Source organism: Ranitomeya variabilis, chromosome 3, assembly GCF_051348905.1.
Source record: "Ranitomeya variabilis isolate aRanVar5 chromosome 3, aRanVar5.hap1, whole genome shotgun sequence".
In the NCBI taxonomy this organism is placed as follows: domain Eukaryota; kingdom Metazoa; phylum Chordata; class Amphibia; order Anura; family Dendrobatidae; genus Ranitomeya; species Ranitomeya variabilis.
In genome coordinates, this window is record NC_135234.1 from 479,504,196 (window position 1) to 479,522,269 (window position 18,074).

At 41.4% G+C, this 18,074-nt stretch overlaps 1 protein-coding gene across 2 annotated transcripts in view; it reads right to left on the reverse strand.

Annotated features, from left to right (window-relative positions):
• CFAP47 (cilia and flagella associated protein 47) overlaps nt 1–18,074 on the reverse strand; it is an 816,247-nt gene that overhangs the window by 391,211 nt on the left and 406,962 nt on the right. For both annotated transcript variants that reach the window (XM_077296700.1, XM_077296701.1), the window contains exon 47: nt 3,664–3,860. In XM_077296700.1, the coding sequence (XP_077152815.1) occupies nt 3,664–3,860 (197 nt within the window). The remainder of the gene's footprint in view (nt 1–3,663; nt 3,861–18,074) is intronic.

An 18,074-nucleotide genomic window follows, 5' to 3' on the forward strand; every position in this document is an offset into this window, starting at 1 on the left:
GTCATGTCAACCCATCGGCGCCCTGCCATCAGGTGACGGCAGCCATAACTTTCTTTTTCATTGATGGGGTACCATGATGCCTTATGTGGGAGAAGTTGTATTGTTTTTTGGGACATTAGAGGGGTACATATAATTTACTTTGTAATTTGAAATTCACTTCTTTCTTCTCCTTAGGGTTTCTTGCTGGCTTCCAGACCAGAAGATCCAGACTGTTCCTGCTAGTTTGCAGAAATTCTAAAGTAGAGAAATTGAAAGACATTGCTGATTCAGGACCCAAACTACAGTTATTAAAGAGTTATCAATTTATTTTAGTATTTTTTAGAAACAGACACTCTATGTTGAGAATGGGAAGAATAGTCATTCTGGTAGATTTCTGATCTGTCTATGATGACATCATTTTTAAAGGGAAACTATCATCAGGTTTTTGGCCTCTATCTGAGATCAGAATGATATAGAGACAGAGAGCCTGATTCAAGGTTTTTAACAGCAGGAGCTTATGACTATAGCACTAGTAAGTCTGTAGCATGTAAATGAATATGCACAAACTGTGTACAACCCGGCTCCACCAATGATTGGCAGCTTTTTGCCTATGAAATCCGCCAACCAGTGGTGGTGGTGGGGTGTTATGATCTGGTGACCTTGGAGCCGCATGAAAACTTTCTCTGGAGTCGGTGGAACCTGTACTGACCGCAAATCCTGAACTAACACCGCAACTAGAAGTAGCCGTGGGGTGTGCCTAACAAACCCTAGACACCTCGACATAGCCGGAGGACTAAATACCCCTATAGATGGAAATAGGAATGCTATCTTGCCTCAGAGCAGACCCCCAAAGGATAGGCAGCCCCCCACAAATAATGACTGTGAGTAGGAGAAGAATAGACACACACAGGTAGAAAACAGGATTTAGCAAAAGAGGCCACTCTAGCTAAATAGGAAAGGATAGGACAGATTACTAGGTGGTCAGTATTAAAACCCTTCCAAAAATATCCACAACAGATAATACAAAAAGTTCCACAATCTAACTAAAGACATGGAATGTATATCTGCCACTCCAGAGAATCCAACAAGACTGAGAAAATACTGACACAATCTAAGCTGGACAAGAAAACACAAAGAATAGCACTGAATTGTGAAGCACACAGCATGTGTGCCACAGGAAAAAAACAAAACAGACACTTATATTTGCTGATTTGGCAGAAAGGCAGGAGGAACCAGGCAGAGGTCCTACACCTCCCAACAACAATTGACAACTGGCAAGGACTAATGAATCCTGCACACCTAAATACCCCAGTCAGAACTGCAATCAGCAGACACACCTGACCAGGACTGCAACCCAGGGACAACTGCATTACCACCTACTACCACCGGAGGGAACCCAAAAGCAGAATTCACAACAGTGGGGTTACACAGAGCTTAGCATTCAGAGAACTGTAAGATCTGCAGTCATTTTATCAAAACTGCAGTAAGCAGCCCAGTAAATGATGCATCGCTAGAATCAAGGTCCGACCTTTCATCATGCTGATCTGAGATGGGGCAGCAAAAACCTGATTACAGCTTCACTTTAAGCAGGCTGTAAACCAGTCTGCTGCAGTCATGGATGGTAAACCCAGACTTGAAACAGTTGTCAGGAGATGGGTGACTTTCCTTTTTGAAGAAGACTTTAGTTTGACTAAATATCAAGTTGTAAGACTCATTAAATGGTCAGACACTGATGTATAGAGAAGTTACCATCAATTGGTGGTACTAGACATCAAGATTTCTTGCCATGATCATTTTCTTCATAAGTCAATAGCACAAGAGAAAAAAAAAGAAATAAATCTTACTGCAGAAAAAAATGTCTTCATAGAGCTCGGCGAGAGAAGAGAGGAGCTACGGAGAGACAAAAGCACATAGAGATGCTGCTATTGCTGCTAAACCTAGTAAGTATAAGTAACAGATAGGGAACCAGCATCTCCTCTCCTCTATGTACTGTGCATGGTAGATATCAAAGACGCTTGCTTCCTCCGACACTGCAGCTGAACTCAGAAATCTGACAACTAGAAACCGCGCCTGTCACTGGAAAAAAGATACAAAAAATGCAGCATTCAAATCACAGAATAGCCTATAATTCATATATACACAAGTGAAAGGACAGGCCACCTTTACAAGTTGTGCCGGTCAGTCATCAATTTGGAGATATGCCTGAGGGAGATGCCTCTCTGCTCCAAAAGCTAGCAAATATAATTTTGCCAATTAACCAATCATACATTTTTCTTTTTGGCAGAAGAGTATTGAAGCTCAAAAAGGCAATTTAAAAGGAATAAAACACTAATATAAAGTTTTATTTAATACTTTGAAGCCAGACGATTGTAAGCCAAATTCATTAGGAGGTGTGCCTTCCTGTAATCTTCTTTTTTTCATCACTGGCACGGAATATCTGCGTTATGCAATTGAAATCTGCTATCTGTATATTAATTGGGATAATTTTCTTTATTCAACCCTTTCACGCCGCAGACCATTTTCATTTTTGCGTTTCTGTTTTTTGCTCCCCTGCTTTCCAGAGATATAACTTTTTTATTTTTCTGTCAATATTCTGCCTCACTGGTGTTCCGGTATATCTGACTTTGGGTCGGAACGAAAACAGCTACGACAGTCAGCGTCCAATCAGCATTGGCGTCACTGCCCCGACTTCAGACAAATCGAATATGAAGAGGAAGTCCGGGCTGCAGCTAATCTCTGACTTCCTCTTCCGGCTCATTTCAACAGGTGGTGGGGACAGTGATGCCAGTGCTGCTTGGGCACCGGCGTCACGTGTCACAACAACAACACGGGAACCCTGGGAGTCGGAGAGCCGACACCATGGGAACAGTGCCGGCACGGGAGGTGAGTATAGTCTTTATTATTTTATGGGGGCAAATTTATTTAAATATTCTTTACAAATAAGTAAATTGGAGAGAGTTTCAAGGAGCTGTGGCTCCCTTATTGCTGCTCTATATTAAAACTACCCAAATCCTATTTTAATGGCTATTTAGTGTTAAAGAGCTGAAATTGAGCCACCTTTTAAACACAACCAAAAGAAATGATTAAAAAAAAGATATATTACAAATCAATATGTGTTAAAATTATAGGAAGTGATACTTTGAATAAAACTATTTTTTTTATAGAACTCATTGTCACCCTAATATTCACCCTTCCCAGGTCTGGCTCCCACCAGTGATCCAGTTTCGGTGTTTTGGTTGCAGTGGAGGCCTAATTTCAGGAGCCACCAATCTTTGAGCTCAATGGCTCAGCCAAGGTGAGCTGCCAATGTGACGACACAGCTGGAGCCAAACAGACTGGAGCAGTATCAGAGAGCTGGACCCTGGAATGCTCAAAACCTTGTCAGTTTGTTGTGTTATGAATATAAAATTACTTGAGGTGCACTTTTCTCTTTAATTAAATTATAGAAAATGATGTAAAATTTCCAACTATAAATATAAATAGTTTAGATGTTTATTGGAAATGTTTAAAGTATCTGTTAAATCAGAACTTTTTTGCTACTTGACCCTCAATGCAGTGGATATATAGCTTAACTCCAAACATTTTGACATGAAACACTTCATCAACCGCAACAGATATGAGTCCAGTCTTCAAGATAGATATATTGTAAAATGACACATAATGAAGCTATGAGGTGTAACTTACTATTGGAATATCTTGAATCAGTGCTTCACAGGCCGGGGTAATAAATTCCAATTTGGTTTCTGTGCTGCACGGGTTGACGACACACTCAATCATGTAGACTCGTACATCATGAGAGGAGCGAAGCAAAATTTTGCAAGTGTAGCGGCCAGGTTTCTCAGGGACAAATTTTACTGGAAATAAAACTTCCTTTTCTTTATCTGAATCAAAACAATAAATAATTTCAGCAAATATATCATCCCTCTAAAAAATATCTAATGCGTATTTGGCAAGAACTCTATGCAATGCATCTTAGTTTCCAAATGCAACACAGAGTAATTCATTAAATAATTCAACACTGTAAACATTCTGATTTTACTCGAACCCAGTACACTGAGTCTTTCTCACTTCCATACAGAAAACTGCAATAATGTTTCCTTTTTTTTAAATTAATGGAACCATAATGGTACAAAAATAAATAATAAATATATACTCATCTACCTGAGAGCCATCATTCCTCGACACCCCTGACACACGACCCCTGACATTCTCCTCACTTCCTCTACCCGTGGAGGATGTCGTAGGACTGCTATGATGCCTGAGCTGGAAGTCACAGCTTCCTGGCTCTTTCATTGGCTTTGATATGACAGTTTTAAACATAGCAGTAGGGTATAAACCATGTTTAAGACGTTTGTGAGTCTTATACCCACTCAAAGTACTCCAGTGATGTAATTGTGTCAATTTTCTGTTATACAGATAGGTATGTGATAGATAGATATAGATGTTAGATTGATAGATCGATAGATACATGTGCTTCCTCTCCCAGAAAGGAGGGCTTGTGACCGCTGCATTCAATCACTGTGCATCTTGTTCTGTACATCCTGTTCCTGTGGTGTGGATTGGCAGCAGTGGTAATGCGTTACTCACTGGTAAGGCCAGTAATTGACCACAGTGATCACATGCTCTTATGGCTGGAAAACTGAGCATGAAAAATTTGGGATAGAACAGTGCTTGAAGAGGGGCAGAAGGAAATCAGTAAATTAGTCTGTGATATATATTTTTTTAAGACACAGGCAGACAATTTTTTATGTAGGACAGAAACAGTGAGATACATTTCCTTCTACCTGCTGAGGAAGATAGAAATGAGAGACAGACAATGAAGAGATAGACAAAAAGACTGATCAATTAATCGATCAATAGATGTTCTAGATCATTGTCCTTTGGCAAGAAGCGCTGACTTTTGAAACTGTTAATTTGTACATTATAGGTTGCGCTTCGTAATTGGTGGGGTGTACAACCCAAATGTTCTCTTTAAAACAGCAAAGAAAAGTGAAAGTTTGATAAACTCATTGTGAATTCAAGCTTATATAATGAAACAAGAAGAAAACAGCTATTGTCTGTGCTTCCACACTACCCGAAAAGCAGAGCACATACAGTATTATCCTGAAGTTCGAAGGCACGTGATTAATCCTTCCAGTTTCTTTAATCTTTATCCTGTGATCAGTAATTTGCACTTAAATTGTTACCATTATCCAATTTAAACAGAGCATAATAGAGCGTAACACCCTGAACGTGTGATTTGTACAATCCTGCTTTTGCTGCTAGTCTACAATGGTGACATTACGTGTAATAGACTAAATCAATTTCCAAATTACAGTCATTTTCTCAACAATGAAATGTTCACCTGTGTAAATTAAGTATCACAAAAATATGACAATTTTCATAACATGCCTGTTATTCAGAACTGGAAATTATGTTTATAGCAATATGAACTGAACTGTATTATGAAAAGGCTAATTGCTTATAACGTCGATATGAAAATAAACACAAGAAGAATATTACCATAGTTCGATTAGGATCAGTTTTAAAGAAAAATTGTCGTTTTTTTATATATAATCTGAGAGCAGCATGATGTAGTGCCTGAGACCCTGATTCTAGCTATGCATCACTCACTGGGCTGCCTGCTGTTGTTAAAATAAAATCAGTGTTTTATAAGAAGGAGATTATCACTACAGGACTAGGTGTTTCGTGCCTCCTGGTCCAACTACTTTCCCACAGCTTTCTGTAAATACACTTTGTGCATGGAAAGCTGCCAATCAGTGGTAATCAGTAGAGATGGGCAGACCCCTGAATGTTTGGGTTCGGTGTGTTCGGCCAAACAGTGACAAAAAGGTTCAGGTTTGGGTACCAGAACAGTACCCGGACCCCATTCCCTTGAATTGGGGGCCCCGAACATCCCATGTTTGATACACTGTCATGTACATGACAGCGCAGCATACACTAATTCTGATCAGCAGTAAAATTATTCCCGCCGGTCAGACGGTTCCCACGCTGGAAAATGACAGTGTGAGCACACAGCTGTGATCGGGGGTAACAAGTTTACTTCCGGTCACTGGTGAAGGCTGAAGGGACTACGGCTCCCATCACTTGCTGCCGCTAATTACAGTGAGAACAGGCAGCAGCTGAAGGGAGTATTCATCAGCAGCCGCCTGTGCTCTAAATAAATGAAAAAAAACAGCGTGGGTTTTCCTGAATTTTTGATAACCAGCCAAGCAAAACTGACAGATGTGGCCTGCAACCTTCAGCTGTCAGCTTTAGCAAGGTTAGTTATCAAGAATAGAGGGGTCCTCATGCTGTATTTTTAATTATTTAAATAAATAATTTTAAAAAATGGTGTGGTGTTCCCCCCATTTTTGACAACCAGTCTTTCTAAAGCAGACAGCTGGGGGGCTAGTATTCTCAGGCTGGTAAGGGGCCATTGATATTTTCCCTTCCAGCCTAAAAATAGCAGCCCACAGCTGCACAGAAAAGGCACATCTAATAGATGGTATCTGTGTGTCATCAGTGTGCACATGTGTGGGACATTTTGTGGCCCATGCTGCTGTTAAAAAACGGATATGTTAGTGTATTTTGCACAAGGACACACAGTCCATGGAAACACACTTTCATGTGCACAGATCCATTAACTTGAATGGGACTATGTGTGTAAAGCTGGAGTCACACTAAACAACTTACCAACGATCACGACCAGCGATACGACCTGGCCGTGATCGTTGGTAAGTCATTGTGTGGTCGCTGGGGAGCTGTCACACAGACCGCTCTCTCCAGCGACCAACGATCAGGGGAACGACTTCGGCATAGTTGAAACTGTCTTCAACGATGCCGAAGTCCTCCTGCAGCACCCGGGTAACCAGGGTAAACATCAGGTTACTAAGTGCAGGGCCGCGCTTAGTAACCTGATATTTACCGTGGTTACCATTGAAAAAGTAAAAAAAAAAAACAGTACATACTCACATTCTGATGTCTGTCACGTCCCCCGGCGTCCACAAGGTTAAAACTGCTTTCGGCAAGAGAGCTGCTAATGCACGCACTGCTGCCGAGAGCTTCCCTGCACTGAATGTGTCAGCGCCGGCTGTAAAGCCGAGCACAGCGGTGACATTCCCCAATGACCAACGATCTCCCAGCAGGGGCCTGATCGTTGGTCGCTGTCACACATAACTAGATCGTTAGCAGGATCGTTGCTACGTCACCAAAAGCGTGATGTTGCAACGATATCGTTAACGATATCGTTATGTGTGACTCAGCCTTAAGTGTCTCCGGTACGTGTTAAAAATGTCACCACACTTACTGGACACACTGACATCTGAAAGAGCCATTAGCAAGTAAAATAAACATATACATTGAAAGTATGTAATATGCTCTTCTACATTATTTTTTGAAGAAAGTATTCTTTTCTCAACTTCTTTTTACTGAAAAAAACAGGAAATACTTTTGAGGGTGGTATATACCCCTGAATGTTGGCAATAACACTGTGGGGAGGTGGGTGTGTCTGGATGAGCATTTTTTTCTAAAAAAAAATAATAATAAAGAATGTATAAGTTTTAGACATATTGAAATGTACTGCTACCTTTCTATACATTAAATAAGAACACCCAGAATAAAATAAATAAAATTAATAAAAGCCAGCACTGTTACAAATAGGCATAAAACATACTCCAAAATATGATTATAAACAAAGAAAAAGGAGTACCAGACTACCCACATAAAATATATCAAATATTTATTAGTTATCAGTAGGATTGTAAATACCATATACACAAATATATTAAAAAGGATTATACAAACAAATTATATAGTGAAGGACACAAACGAAAAGAGTCTGACACAATTGCATATATGTAAACAGGACCGGGAATTCAGTGACCGTAATGTATATATTGCAACACTGACACAGCACAATGGGTATATTTAGGGTTAATTAGAAACACATTATCACCACAGCCCCCTGAGGGCGTAGTCTGACCAATTGCACGGACATATTTGGGTGAGACATTATTTTTTGTATTTGATGCATATTGTTTAAGATCTGGGTATTTATGTAGGGCCATAGCTATGGTGATAATGTGTTTCTAATTAACCCTAAATATACCCATTGTGCTGTGACAGTGTTGCAATATATACATTACGGTCACTGAATTCCCGGTCCTGTTTACATATATGTAATTGTAACACTAATTGGAGAACCATGAGTCAAAAAGTTGCCAAAAACAATTAGAGCAAAAAATACAAAGTTTATTAAAGATACATCAATATCAGGATAAAATATTACCAATTACAATGAAGTAACAAAGTGACTAAATCCGTGGATACAGTGGTGAACTGAGAACACCAGTACGAGACATAGAAATCCTAAGGTATGTAGATATGTGATACATATGCTGTCACAAAGTGTGCACTGAAGACTATCTGCCAAAAATAGGCAGCCCAGCAGAAAAATATGGTGGTATAATAAAATGCAAAAGTGCTACAAAAGTAGTCGGGAGCCAAAGCACACACAATACAAGTAAAGCAATTAATTACCCATGTGGGATGATATGGAGGTCCCGTCCGGAGCCCAGTCACATACCCCAACGCGCGTTTCGCGTTTGAACGTTGCCGCTTCCTCAGGGGGCGTCACGCCATGTATTTTTTGCTCTAATTGTTTTTGGCAACTTTTTCACTCATGGTTCTCCAATTAGTGTTATATCTATGGTTGAGTCGCCAATCGCCATTTTTTGGTAGTACAACATACGGCTGATGTTCCTTTATGTGCATATATGTAATTGTGTCGGACTCTTTTGTCCGTATAATCCTTTTTAACATATTTGTGTATATGGTATTTACAATCCTACTGATAACTAATAAATATTTGATATATTTTATATGGGTAGTCTGGTACTCCTTTTTCTTTGTTTTTAGTGTTGCGCAATACCTTCCGATACTTGAAAGTATCGGTATCGGATAGTATCGGCCGATACTCGAAAAATATCGGATATCGCCGATACCGATACCCGATACCAATACAAGTCAATGGGACACAAGTATCGGAAGCTATCCTGGATGGTTCCCAGGGTCTGAAGGAGAGGAAACTCTCCTTCAGGCCCTGGGATCCATATTCATGTAAAAAATAAAGAATTAAAATAAAAAATATGGATATACTCACCGGTCCGGCGGCCCCTGGACCTTACCGATTGTAACCGGCAGCCTCCGTTCCTAAGAAGGAGGAGTTTAGGACCCTCGATGACGTCGCGGCTTGTGATTGGTCGCGTGCCGCTCATGTGACCGCTCACGCGACCAATCACAAGCCGCGACGTCATCGAGGGTCCTAAACTCCTCAATGACGGACGGGTGAGTATATCCATATATTTTATTTGAATTCTTTATTTTTTACATGAATATGGTTCCCAGGGCCTGAAGGAGAGTCTCCTCTTCTCCAGACCCTGGGAACCATACACTGGGAACTTCCGATTCCGATTTCCGATACCACAAAAATATCGGAACTCGGTATCGGAATTCCGATACCGCAAGTATCGGCCGATATCCGATACTTGCGGTATCGGAATGCTCAACATCTAGTATTAATAGAATAGAATAGAATAGAATAGTAATGAAAAAAACATACGTTTATACTTTTTTGGAATGAAAAAAAAAATGGTCAACATATTCCAGACAAAACGTAGTAAAAAGAACAATTTTGGAATATGCTTTGCCCATTTCAGTCTATGGGTATGCTGCCATATACGTTACGTGTGAATACAGCCTTTAGCAATACAGTTGTATACATGCACTGGAATAAACTGTAGGTATGTGAACCTATCCGTGGCTGGCATTGAAGGAGTTGTGTGGACAAAATAAAAACTTGCCCAGTGGATTGGATATCTGAAAAATTACAAACTAATAAATACTCACTTATTGACACTCAGTAACAGTGCAGGCCTCTTCGTCATATGGGCTGACACAGGAAGTGAAGACATACATTGACGGACAAAAGGGTAACAACGGTTTGAACTTTTGACTTTCAGACTTCACATATCACCATCTTCTACTGCTTCAATTGTGAAACTACCATAATTTATAGACAGTTATCTTGGCTATTTCATACATAAATTTAACTTGCAACTATTTTGCATATGATTAGTTATGCAGATTCTTGTGATTATACTGCACTATTACGGTTTTATTCCTAAAAATCAAAATTTTATTTATTATTTTGCGAGTATTTTGTAAAGCCACGTTTGGCTTTCAGCATTGCCTGAATCCTTCTGGGCATGCTCTCGATCAGATTCAAGCATATCTCAAACAAAATCTGATCCCAGGTCACTTCTACATGCTTCCAAAGTTTGTGCAAGCTGGACTACCCACTTGGGTATGTATACAGATTTTTCTTCAACTCTGCCCACAAGTGTTCTATTGGGTTGAGGTCTAGGGACAGTGGAGGCAAATTCAGCACTTATACTTCATTGCCATTTAACCATTTCTTTGCCAATCTCGAAGTATATTTCAGGTGTTTATCCTGCTGGAAAACTATGTCGTCCTTTTCATACCCATAATACTTGAGTGTACAAGGTAATTTGTCTTGTAGGATACTCACATATAGCTCATCATTAAGACCACCATCGATACTGGTCAAGTATACAATGTCTTTGGCTGTCAAACATCCCCATATTGTCAGGCTTCCGCCACCGAACTTGACAGTTCTTTTAATTTCTCGATCATTTAGCCCCTTCTTCCCTTGTTTGTTCCAGACCCATTTGCATCCACAAAAGACTAGTCTATTGACTTTTGTCTCATCACTCCAAGTCACCCTTTTGCAATCTTCTACTGTCCACTTTTCGTAAGTTTTTGCAAACTCGAGCAGAAGCTTCTTATGACATTCTTGAAGTCGAGGCTTCTTTAACATTTTCCGGGCTACCATTACAGAATTGTGTAACATGATTCATACGGTGCTTGCATGGATGTCTGTGATCTCACTATTACAAATCATACGAGCCACCTCCACTGCCATGTTTGTCGCGCCTGAACTGTCTGACCTTGTGATGATCCAACTTGTTAACTACATTATTTTGCCTTAACATCCAACTCTTGGCTTTTGAATATATGGATGGACTTCATTTCATATTTGTCCAACTGTCATGGTACTCACATGATGCAGTTTGGCAATTTTCTTGGCCGAGACATCGCTATCGATGAGCTGGATGATGCTGTTTCTCTTTTCTTTAGAAATCTCTACCATGGCTGCTTCTCAATTCAAACCAGTGACCTTTCACTTAGAAATCAACCTAATAACACACTGAGCTATTACGGAATGTGAGAACAGGTTGTAGTATACAGGAATAAAAAAAAATTATACCAAGAGGAGCAAAACAGTAACAATGCAGTGACATGACAATAATCTACATAACTAACCATATTCAAAATAGTTGCACATCAAATTTATGTATGACATAGCCAAAATGATTGTCTATCAAATGATCATAGTTTTATGCTTGAAGCAGTAGTGGATAATGAGATATGGAGCCTGAAATTTAAAACATGAAGTTTGTTACCCTTTTGCTTGACACTGTAATTGTTCAACCAGCTGCTTGACCACTGCAAACAATGGAATTGGTTGCAGAGGTCAGCTAACTTGAGCAGTGTACCATCAGATGTTTTTCTGATGACCATTGAGCAGCCTGCGATGGATTCAGGTGGGTTCTAGCAGTTAATAAGTTTGTTATTTTTTACACCCAGTCTAGGCAAGCTTTTATTTTGCTCACATAAATCTCTTAATAACATATCAGAAAATTTTGAAATTAAAAAAGCTGAAAAATGTACCCCTGCCTAAGGCACATTCCAACCTATTTATTAACACCTTGCTACTCCATGATATATTATGATCGCATGGAGCAGGTGCAGGTATGCATAGATGCTTCAGGAGCTGAGCTTGCTTAACAGAGGGCAGGTGCGACTGTATTTTACAGTCTTTGTGGCAGCAGCAGCAAAAAAATTTGTAATGACAGAATTTATTAATTTATTTTTTTCACAATACCACCTTATTTGGATTTTTACCTGTTTATTAGTACATTATAAGGTAAAATGAATAGCGTCATTCACAACTACAAGTCCAGCAAAAAACAAACCTTCATATACTGTGCATAATTAGGTTGAAAAACAAAAGTAAGGAAAAACAGAGGAGGAAAAAATAAAAGAACAAACAAGAAAACTAGTCTGCATCCTTAAAGGGTTAACTGTGTTGTGTACTGTCTCTTTTTCAACACCTCAATTTCAAAGAAGAGATCAAAAAGCACTTGGTTCTATGAAAATGGATAAAGAAGTTGAAAGTGGAGTGACAAAATGTGCTGTTCGTTTTCTGTGTGCCACAGTAAAGTAATAGAATCTGAGTGTCCCTGAATTGATGAAATGTTTAAGTGACTTCATCAATTGAAAAACCTTGTCATTCAATATAGAAGAGCAAAGATACGTGTTTGGGGTTTCAATCTTGTTTATGAGCTCAACCTGCAAGACAAACTTGTAAAGTTTGAAATTTCTAAAAAATGATTTTGCATTTTCTATTTATGTACTTTATATTTACAGTGTCCTGTACAGAGTCTGTCAGGAAACAGCAACCTAACAAACAGAGCTACAAATATCAAAATAAGGGAAAAACCTATTACTTTGTGACACGAAATAATTACTGTATTATAGGAAGATTGTACTTAGTACTATATCTGACAAATAGGGATGAGTAAACACACTAACTGGAAAGTTTGGAGTTTACTCATCCCTATTTATGGGTTTTGGGGGTCGTACCTAACTTTTAGTGTCCGGTACCTGACCCTGAACATGTACTACTTACTGTTTGTCAGGTTCTTCATCCTAATAAAGCTTGTTGAAAGGCTACAGCACAGCCAATCAACAGGCTTTAAGGCTGTGGGGACTTCAGACTCCATCACAGCCATGTCAAATAAGTGACCCAGGCTGAGACTGCATAAAATAAATAGTTTTAAAAAAATGGCATGTGGTCCCTGTCTTTAATCAGAAAATGCTAAGCAGAAAGCTGCTGGCTGATATTAACAGGCTGGGAAGGGGCCATGGATATTGGTCTCCTCTCAGACTAATAACACCAGCCCTCAGCTTCCCCAGAAATGGCGCATCTAATTGTTGCACCATTTTTAGAGCTTAGACTCAGCTCCTCCCGCCTGCCCTGGTGCGTTGGCCAGCAGGGTAATGGTTTTAGGGTTGATGTCAGCTGTTTTATGTCTGCTGACATCAAAACACTCCCTGACAAATTCCCTCTTTTACCCATTTAATATCATAACATTTTTAAAAAAGTAATGCTCTCTTCTCCACCGATAATGTAAGGATCTCAGTAAAGTCACCTAAGTTCTCACGAGTTTAGTACGTGTCTCGGATTGATGAGCGACCACTCATTAGTCTGGTACTCACCTTGAACTCGTGAGAACCAGCGCCTGTGAACTGAGGGGACCTCAGTAAGATTACTGAAGTTCATTGGCTATGAACTGCGATAACCTTAGTGACGTCATCACTCATCACAGCAGTCGGATTCACATGCTACTGTCAATGTGTTTCGGCTGCTCGTGATGAACGGTCACATTACTAATGTCACCGCTCAGCACTGCATCTGGATGGAGCACAGTCTGAGATCGTCATGGGACATCATCATTATGGATTAATGACGAACAAGTGAGGATTAGTTTGATTTTTGATTTTTAATTGTATTTTATTAATTGGAACAAAAGGGGATTCGTCGGGTGTGTTTTGTTCAATTAAAGGACTCTTCTCTGTGTGTGTGTCTTTCTTACTCTTGACTACCAGGTTAGTAATGGGGTGTCTTATAGATGCCTCTCCATTACTAACCCCTGGGCCTGATGTCTGTGGACATAGAACAGCTAAAATGAACCTCAAAACCATTACCCTACTTTCCAATGCACCAGGGCAAGAGCCAGAAATGGCAAATCTAATGGATGCACCATTTCTGGGGTGGCTGTGTGCTGGTGTAATTAGTCTGGTAGGGAGAAAATATTCAGGATATTATAAGGTCACACTGATAGGAATAGTCTACATTGACTTGTATTGAGTTCAGGTTTGGGATCAAGTTTGGGGTCAGGTTCAGACCTGAACCAAACTTTCAACTCCATATCCATCAAACCTGCTGAATTCGAACATCCATGGGTTCGCTCATCAATACTGATGAATTCTGTTAAATATTTATGAAAGTGCTGCAAGAAGCATAATAAAAAAAAATACACTACACATACAATACAATTTTTGTCCATTTTTTTTTTTAAAACCCCTTTCTGACCTGTGCGGTATGGATTTGTGAAAGTGATATCGCACGCATAGAAGCTGAGCAGGCGTGATCGCCGCAAGTTGTCAGCTGATTCTGACATTCAAAAAAATTAAAAAACTCCAGGCCACATATTGAAACAGTCTGTTATCTCCGTCCAACGCCTGGCCTATCTGTGCTATACAAATACTTGCTTTTCAGGCATACATTCCACTTTTTTTGTCTGTCTGCTACCCTTGGTCTATACAGTATTTTGTGGTTAAATATTTAAAAAAAAACGCCAGGCCACATATTGAAACAGTATGTTATCTCCGTCCAACACCTGGTCTATCTGTGGGCTACAAAAACTTGCTTTTCAGGCATACATTTCACTTTTTTGGCATTGTGTTAGCCTACTTTGTGACAGTAATTTTCTTTTCAAAAAATAAAAAAAGGCCACATATTGAATATTGTGGTTTCTCTGTCAGACGCCTCCTCTATCTGTGATTTAAAAATTGTTGCATATAAGTGCTCCTTTGAACTGCTTTTGGTGTGTCTTACCCTAGTCATTAATAAAATGTGTTAAAAACAAAATAAAAAAATTACCAACATTACATTGAATTAAAAGTGTGTTTCTTCTGCACACTGATCACATAAGTTTTCTCAAAATTATTCCATTTGTATTGAAGGGACGGGGAAGTGGACGTGATGCTAATGGTGCATGCAGAGGATGAGGCCGTGGCCAAGCTGAAAGTGGGCCACAACAAAGACCCACATTTTCTCGCTTGACCTTCCTGTCCCAGTTTCTAGGGGACTGCAGCACACCACTATCAAAGCAAGAGCAGTGTGAAACAGTTCTTCGTTGGATAGCGGATAATGCTTCCAGTCACTTAGCCACCACCACCACGTCTTCCACACGGTCAAGTCTAGGTAGTCTTGAGTCTGGACCGCATATTACTCACCCTGATCCTCCTTCCTCCCACCATGCCGAGTGCCCTGAGACAACTGATCCCACACTTGGACACGCCGAAGAGCTGTTCATTTTTCCCTTTAAAAATTAAAGTGGGGCAAGATGAGATCGCATGTAGCAATGCCCAAAGATTTGAGCAGCCACCGTCACACAAAGGCGATGGTGGGAAAGTGTTACAAGACAAGAGGTGGACGATGATGAGACACAATTGCCAGAAAGTCAGGAGCATGAGCAGGGTGCGGATGTGGAAGATGAGGAGGTGGATGACATAGTAACTGACCCAACCTGGCAGGAGGACATGAAGAGCGAGGACAGCAGCACACATGGGGAAGGAAGCATAGCATGCCAACAGGCAGGAAGAAGCAGTGTGGTGGCTGCAGACAGGTGGCATGCATCCGTTCCTCGTAGCATCAACATGACGGAAGTTGCCATTCCAATTGTTAGATCTTCCCGAGTCTGGTTATTTTTTAAAGACTCTGATGATAACCCATAGTGAAACTACTAGCCTGACCACCACCAGCATGATTAGGCACATGGCAGCAAAGCACACGACTTTGTGGGCCAAACCCCAGGCTCCAGGAACACTGTCTGCAGGTGACACCACTGCTTCTTCCACTGTTTTGCATACAAACCAATCCCCAGTTCACCATGCCTGTGAAGATGCCTCCGCCCCTGCACCTGTTGTTGCCCACAGTCAACAAGCACCATCATCAAGCCCATCCATATCCTTGTCCCAGCCCAGCCTTCAGTTGTCTATACCACAGTCATTGGAACGCAAGCGGAAATACCCAGCCAATGCCCTACAGGCCACAGTACTAAATTCTAACATTTCTTGTCTGCTTGAGCTCGAAATGTTGCCTTTTAGGCTCGTTGAGATGGAAGCTTTCCGCAACTTGATGGCGGCGGGCATCCCAAGGTACTCGGTCCCAAGTCGCCACTATTTTTCCCGGTGTGCCATGCCAGCATTACACCAGCATGTGTCCCACAACATTACCAGTGCTCTCAACAATGCTGTTACTGGGAAAGACCACCTAACCACGGACATGTGGACAAGTGCTTGTGGGCAGGGATGGTACATCTCACTGATGGCACACTGGGTTAACATAGTGGAAGCCGGGACCCAGTCAAACCTTGGAATGGAACACATCCTCCCAACACCAAGGATTGCGGGCCCTACATCAATCAGGGTTGCCTCCACAGTCTACAGCTCCTGCACCTCCTCCTCCTCAGCCTCCATCTCTGAAATGAGCACATCAGTCAGAAGCTTGAAGCACTGCAGCACTTCCTCAGCCAAGCGGCAACAGGCTGTGCTGAAGCTAGCCTGCATATGTGACAAACCACATAATGCTGAAGAGTTGTGGACAGCACTAAATGAGCAGTCAGATTTTTGGCTGACACCGCTGAACCTACAGCCAGGCATGGTCATGTGAGACAATAGCCAGAAACTGGTGGCGGCTCTGTGGCAAGGTGAGCTCACACACGTACCTTGCCTGGCCCATGTGCTTAACCTCGTCTTTCATTGCTCTCTCAAAAGGTACCCAGAGCTGTCAGATCTGCTAGTGAAAGTACGCCGCCTGTCTGCCCATTTTAGAAAGTCAGCTACGGCTTTTGCCGCTCTTGCCATGCTTCAGCAGCATTTGCAGCTTCCGGCTCATCGACTGGTGTGTGATGTCCTCACACGTTGGAACTCTACACTGCATATGTTGGAAAGGATTTGTGAGCAGAAGAGGGCAGTTGTTGACTACCAGCATCAACAAGGCCGTTGTTATTCAATTCAGACTCCACACATAAGACCTCAGGAGTGGACATGGATGTCAGACATATGTACCATTCTCAAAAACTTTGAGGACTGCACCAAGATGGTGAGCGGCGATGATGCCTTAATTAGAATAACCATTCTGAAAACCTCTCTGCTCACAATTAACCCCTTCCCGACATTTGACGTACTATCCCGTCGAGGTGGGGTGGGCCCGTATGACCGCCGACGGGATAGTACGTCATAGCCGATCGGCCGCGCTCACGGGGGGAGCGCGGCCGATCGCGGCCGGGTGTCGGCTGCATATCGCAGCTGACATCCGGCACTATGTGCCAGGAGCGGTCACGGACCGCCCCCGGCACATTAACCCCCGGCACACCGCGATCAAACATGATCGCGATGTGCCGGCGATGCAGGGAAGCATCGCGCAGGGAGAGGGCTCCCTGCGGGCTTCCCTGAGCCCCCCGCAGCAACGCGATGTGATCGCGTTGCTGCGAGGGTCTTACCTCCCTCCCTGCCTGCTCCAGACCCGGATCCAAGATGGCCGCGGATCCGGGTCCTGCAGGGAGGGAGGTGGCTTCACAGACGCCTGCTCAGAGCAGGCACTGTGAAGCAGCCTGCACTTCTCGCAGATCGGTGATCTGTCAGAGTGCTATGCAAACTGACAGATCACCGATCTGTATTGTCCCCCCCTGGGGCAAAGTAAAAAAGTAAAAAAAAAAATTTCCAAATGTGTAAAAAAAAATAAAAAAAAATATTCCAAAATAATGAAAAAAAAAAAAAAATATTATTCCCATAAATACATTTCTTTATCTAAATTAAAAAAAAAAAACAATAAAAGTACACATATTTAGTATCGCCACGTCCGTAACGACCCAACCTATAAAACTGCCACACTAGTTAACCCCTTCAGTAAACACCGTAAGAAAAAAAAAAAAAAAACGAGGCAAAAAACAACGCTTTATTACCATACCGCCGAACAAAAAGTGGAATAACACGCGATCAAAAAGACTGATATAAATATCCATGGTACCGCTGAAAACGTCATCTTGTCCCGCAAAAAACAAGCCGCCATACAGCATGATCAGCAAAAAAATAAAAAAGTTATAGTCCTGAGAATAAAG